Source organism: Mus caroli, unplaced genomic scaffold, assembly GCF_900094665.2.
Source record: "Mus caroli unplaced genomic scaffold, CAROLI_EIJ_v1.1 scaffold_18017_1, whole genome shotgun sequence".
NCBI classification, from domain to species: Eukaryota; Metazoa; Chordata; class Mammalia; order Rodentia; family Muridae; genus Mus; species Mus caroli.
This window is the reverse complement of record NW_018391418.1, coordinates 13,815-20,381: the sequence shown is the minus strand read 5'-3', so window position 1 is coordinate 20,381 and position 6,567 is coordinate 13,815. Positions and strand designations below refer to the sequence as shown.

The 6,567-nt window shown below is 44.1% G+C and overlaps 1 protein-coding gene across 1 annotated transcript; it reads left to right on the top strand.

The window, feature by feature from the left end:
• The first annotated feature begins 808 nt into the window (after window positions 1-808).
• LOC110289173 (uncharacterized protein C2orf78 homolog) lies at window positions 809-6,186 on the top strand. Its single transcript, XM_029473944.1, is given in 3 exon segments — window positions 809-815; window positions 2,411-3,172; window positions 4,379-6,186. Coding segments are annotated over 3 exon segments (2,577 nt in total).
• The last annotated feature ends 381 nt before the right edge of the window (window positions 6,187-6,567 follow it).

Here is a 6,567-nt window from a genome sequence, read left to right as displayed (position 1 = left end):
TACAAAGCAGGGATGAGAAGGAGAGAACAGGGATCTGAGTCCAACCTAGGTCAGAATAGACAAATAAAGAATTTAAAAAGAAAGACTCTGGGACAAGAAACAGTCTTGGAATTCACAATGTCCTACAAGGGGCTTTCAATGCACTCAACCCTGCCCTTCAATATGGTCACAAAGGAGCCCTTTGATCTCTTCCTTTGTTCATGGACAGATGNAGACAGCTCACAATTCAAAAACAGTTTCTCAACCTAGTTGCCTCAACCTAGGTGGCCCTCTCCTTCCTGCCCAAGGCTACTGTCCCTATGTTTAATGTGTGTTGATGGGATACATTTTGTTGGAGTGTGACATATCATATGCACATTATTAATACCAGTCCATGAATCTGGTAAGAAACACTGATATGATTTCCTAAGCTAAAAGGCAAGGCAAAAGGAACAGCCACGTGAAGATTACCTCCTTTCACTAGCACCTATCTCAGCATTCAGGGCTACTATTTCTCCATTATCTTGTCACTCAATCCTGTCTAGCAGCTCAGAATATGTCCTTCCCATTGGCTGCTGACTGATTTATGACATCACTCTCCCTCTTAGCCTACCAGCACCTAGTAGAATCCTGGGGTTTCCATGGTACTGCCTGTAAACACATTTGGATCATTACAGGTAACTTGTGACCAGTGACCAGTGAGCTCTGTTTGATACTGGACACACTCGCTGGTTTGGTCAGCATATCAGACAAAGACTACCATTTATCCAGCTCAATTGTAGGGTGGAGTACTGTTACTCCCCATACAGAGCCCCAACCCCCACCAAACATGTCAGGTAAGGAAAGCAACTTTCAAATATTTTTTTTATCACATCTCTCCTAATTTTTAGAATATGTTTAAATCTTTAGAATACTAGGGATGACATGGATATAGACATCTCATGTTGAAAGTCATATTAACTTTTATTCTTACTAAGAAGGTGACTTTAGACACATAGTTTACTCTCATCGGATTCTTTATTCACCTCAGAGAAATTACAGTGTTACTATGGTCTGTGCTCTGTGCTGTTGAATCTTAAAAGAGAAGGAATGTGGGAGAGACTAAGAGGGGGCTAGACGCTACAAAGGTAATTCTTCTAGTGAAAGAAATATTGAAGCTGTTACATGAAAGACAGATTCACAAGAACTGGGGGACAAAAAATCCAAAGATTAAAGATGAAGGGCTAGAAAAAAAGAGAAATAGAAGGAGTCAAACCTGCAGAGATGAACTTAAAAGAACACAAAGATAGTCTGGGACAGAATGATGCAGAGAATCACACATTTTAAATCAAAAAGATCAAGGCACTTTCATCACTTTCATTTCCCAAGCCTTGTTTAGGCAACCATATTGTTAAGATTCGTCTTGGCACAAGTTCACTGTCATATATAGAGAATATTATCCCACTCTGGTTCCCGGCTTTTACCACATCTTGTGCAGAGTTTTCTGATTCTTCTATGCACTGGTTGTGTTGGATACTATCATTTGGGACTGAGAACTCCATACTCAGTTGTTCTCTGTACAACACTAACTGACACAGGTGGGAAATCCTCACAAGGCTTCCCCTCTCCAAGAGTTACGGGCAATTAACAGGAACAGAGGAAGAGTAAATCTTATTCAGGGATGAACCTTCTAATAGGTTACCAAATCACAAAGGGTCAGCCCTAAACACATGTACACAGCATGAAATGTGACCAGTAGGTTGTATACATAAAGTCATAAACACACAGGTGTTTAAGAGTTATACTTATATAAGATTTCATCAGTTACAGGAGTGGGAGGNACAAAGGAGGAGGTAGCAAAGTAAATTAAGTAAATACAATATTCATATACAAACTCACTGACATGTAATTTTTAAAAAACAAAAATACCCACAGAGTATAGATAAGATTGGTGGTCCTGGTACTCAACTATAAAAGCAGCATGTCAGATCCAGAGGCAGGTTGGTTTCTGTGATTTCAAGTCCAGCCTACTCTTAAGTAAACAGTCCATGCCTCTTTACATAGATGTGCACAGAACAGGGAAAAGGCAGTAGCTTGAGAAGCTATCTAAGGCTCTCCTACCTCTAAACACTGCTACTGTAGGACAGAGTTTTGAGGCAATGTCACAGCAGGTATGAGAGCAAGACAAAGCAGGGCAAAGAAGGAATATGTCTACGTTGGAGCAAAGGTTGAACCACATCAACCAGGAATTCCAAGCCCATAGAGGAAGATCAGGTAGCTCATAAAAAGAGTGTCATTCTGGCTAGTGCCAAGAATCAATCTGAGCACTTGCAATTGGGATGCTGGAGAAAACTTCAGTCTTAGTCAATCACAGCCAGTACAAACTGCTCCCCACAGTAACCTAGAAAATATCAACCTCACCATTTTCCCACTGTCTTCTTCTTCTCTACAGAAAATTTCCAAAGTTCACCTTTCTTTGGGACAGAAAGAACTCTGTACCCTTCTCTGCCTCTACTGAGCAACTCCGGACAGCCTGCAGGAACGGTGTGCAACTTTTCCGGGGTCTCCACCCCAGATGTGAGTTCAGCATGGCTTCTACCATCAGCATCCAGCACTTCTCTCCAGCCACTCATGGGTAATGCCTATCTTAACCCAGATGCTGGCACAACCATGCTGACAGTGCTAACAGAGCAGGGCCAGATTTCCACCTCAGCACCCTCCTATCCAGGTCCTCTCTAGTGGGATTACACTGGAAGCACTCATGGGAGGGAAGATGCACTCCAGGAATTCAATATGACCCTCACTGACCAGGATACTACACTTTCCTCCCTGGCTGTGACAAACCAGTGTGATAAAATTTTAGATCCCAATGGCATAGTTCCTCTTCATCCAACACTGCCTGCCAGCTTTGTCCAGGTCACACCACCACAGATGCCAAATCAAGGATACAGCCTGGCACCTTCCTACCAGGAAGGCAGCCAGTTCTATTACTATGAGCACAACAACCTGGGCCCTCTGATAGCCAGAGAATTTGGGCAGTGTTTGCAGGCCCACGACTCCGTGTCCTACCCTGGGAGTCAGACTTCTGTGCTCCAACCAGAGATGGTGATGGTGCTAAAGGAGATTCAGCCAATGAATATCCAAATACCACTTTTTACCTCTGCCTTCTCCTATTACACATCTGCTCAATCCATGCCAGACAATGGTCTTCCCGGTGAGTACAGATCCGGGAGGGAAGTATTGGGATCAGCACTCCAAAGANATTGACCTCTACCTTTTAGTAGTGGACAGTCCACACAGAGGGAGAATGAGTCTCCTGACAGGTTAAGTACAGCTCTGGCTTTCCACCACCACCTTCAGACAAGGCCACAGTGAGTAGCATCCATCCTGTAATAAATGATATCCATGGAGCACACCATAATCACACATGTAACTAACTACACAGAATAATCCGTCCTATCCACCAATACACTGCAATAGACTCCTTCCTGACCTATTATTGATCTTGTGTCGAGAAGACACTGAGGAATTGTTTTGGTAACACGGGATTTTCCATGAGTTGAAATCCTCCAGAGCAATGTAGCTCAGAATCTGTCCTGGAGGTAGAATTCCTCCCAGAGTCTCAGCACCTGTTCTGGAATTTTCTTACACTTAAAATTGTGGAGAGAGTATGACATAGTCAAAGTACCATTTCTAATTTGGCTAAGCCTGCTCGGTTTTTTTGTTTTGCTTTGCTTTTTTTTTTTTCTTTTGCTGTAGTACTGCAGAGGTAAACCATGTCCAAGAACATAAGATCATGGAGACATGTTCTCTACTACTGAGTCTCACACAAGCCCAACAATTTCAAATTCTCATACCATTTTACATTCCACTTATAACATTGTGAAATATGGAACTGGAGAAAATTGTTGGTTGTTTAAATGTTTGCCTTGCAGGACTGCCTAGGTGGGTTTGCAACCTAAACCTACATAAAAAACCAAGAATCTGGGGTCATCTGAGTAATGACATTATTCAAAGGGTCAGGTAAATTTTTGAAAATTATGGACCAGACAACCTACCTAGTAGCAAAGTTCCACAAACAAGAGAGGCACTCTTCATAAAGACAAAGTTGAAGGAAAGTGAGGAGCACATGTCCATGTAATTTGGTAACTGACCTACTAAGGGTTTTCCTCCACAAATCACACAAAAAGGAAAAAAAATCAAAATATCTGAGAAAGCATGACATGCAATGATCTGCAGAAACAAAGCAGTCACCATCGGTCTGCCCACAGAGGTAGCATCCAATCTCTTCATCAAGAGCTCATAGGAATGTCTTCCCACTGCTGCAGGGGTCAAATGCTGTGGTCCTATGAAATAGGGTTAGGGGTGGGGAGCATCTCATTTACCCCAGGCACTGACTTCTTCCTTCACTCTTTTCCAGTGGTTCAAATGGAGACATCCCTGGGATTGCCACCTTCAGGCCAGACACACTGTCTGCTGCAGAGTCCAGAACTCTGCAACACCTGTGTCCAGGTTTCCCAGATAAGGCCATCAGCTGTCAATGGGGACAGGGCATTAACAGCCCTCATCCACAGTCCTTCAGAGTTCCTGGCCTTGCCTCCAGCTCCAAGCCTGGAACAACCGGAGAACAAAACCATGCCTGAGACAAANGAGGGCACAAAAGAAAACCAAGACACGCCAATCCTGACTTTGGAACACGCTGACTTGCAGCAGCCTCTGCACTGCACTGAGACTGAGAGCCTCAGGCAGAAGCCTGATTCTGATAACGCCCATTTGGGATGCATCAGCATGGGTCCTAAAGAGCTTGTGGGGCTAGAGAATGAGATTGGATCCAGCTTTGACTTTAAAGACATCACTAGGTTTGGGGCAGACATTCAACTTCCCCAACTCCTAAACACCCTCACAGACATAGACCAAGGTCAGTCCTGTGAAAACTGGAGAGTCACCAATGTCCCCTCTGACCAGGTGAGGAAGAACAAACATAAATCCTTTGAGTTGCTTGAGGGGGCTCCTCAGGCCAAAATCCAGTACCAGGACCTGGTGGAGGGAGAGGGGGCTGTGGGTGTTGCTGGGGCCAGTGACAGGGCTATTGACAACATGGCAAAGCACCCAGAAGGCAAAGCTCCCAAAGGGCCCCCCAGCAAGAGCAAAAGAGGTAGAAAACAGGGGCAAGAAAGACCAAGTGGACCAGAGAACAAATCCAAGAAACCAGAGGAGCTTAAGCAGTCAAGGAAGAGAGTCAAAGCAGAAAAGGAGCCCACCATCCCCAAGACCAACAGGAAGAGGAACCCACCTGAGCTCAGTCAAAACAGCTTCAAGAAGCCTCGAACCAACCTTGCAATGCACATGCTGGAGTCCGTGCAGGTCTTCCACCCACTGGGGAAGAAGAGTGAGAAGAAATCTGGCATCTCTTCCTTCAGAGGTCTGCAAACCTTCACCAGCAACAAAGATCCAGGTCCAGGCTCAGTTACTACAACAGTGTTAAACATGCCATGTGAGGGCCAGCATCCTCCCAAAAGCCCAGGNAAGGTNCAGNGANCAGAGAGCAGTGTTAACAAAGATTGTCTATCTCCATCCCAGTGTGAGCTGCCCCCAGCTGGGAAGGTCAAGTTAGTTCCTCTGCCTTTTCCAACTCTCGACAAGCCTCAATCCAGACCTGCTTCTAGAAAGCCCCTTTCCCTGGTTGTACACAGGCCCACTACAGTTTACCCTGTGCAGCATCACTCTCACTCAGCTCAACCTACCACACTCAGGCCAGACCAACCACCTCCTGTGAACACATCTTTGATAGGCTCTGCCAAGTCAGCTCCTGCAATTTCCTCCAGTGCCACTAGACCTAATGTAACCAACCCCAACCAGTCTAGTGCTGTGCCCCAGTTGGCCACCTCGAGGCCTGTACCCTCCAGAGCATCATCTCACACATCATTCCAGAGAGAGCTTGTTTCTGCTGCCAGGAACAAGGTACCACCATCTCCCAAACCTCAAACCCAATATCTGCTGCATGACTTCAGCCGCCAACCCATTCCATGGAAGAAAGTCGACATTCTGAGACCAGTTGTCTCACAACCCATCACAAAAGAGCAGAGGCCAGAGAGGGAGGCCATGAAGCGGCAATCCCCACAAGAACGTGAGAATGCTGTCCAGAACCCCTCTACTGGGAAACTGCAGATTTTCCTTCAGAGGGAGAGGGATATGGAAATTTCTCAATATTATGCCTATGCAATGTAAGAGCTTGCCAGATCATTGCAACAAAGTGCTTTTCGACATTTACTTGAAGAATTATAGTCACTGATACAGATATATAAAAGTAATGAAAAATATATAAATATATATATACATAAGTACATGTGCAGGAATATAGAATACTAAGTATATAGATAGATAGAAAAAAAGCATATCCACATGAATTTTAATAGTTAGTAAAATTGCCCTATATTGTTAAGTTGACTACTTTATTCTATTTCTCTTAACTGTGATGACTTTGTTTTTACTATATTCTATATGAACATAAACTTAAGAAATAGTTATTTAACATTAAATCAATTGAGAAAATTCTACGGTTGTGCTAAAATTATTTTCGAGTTTTTCATTCACTGGACATGGTATATC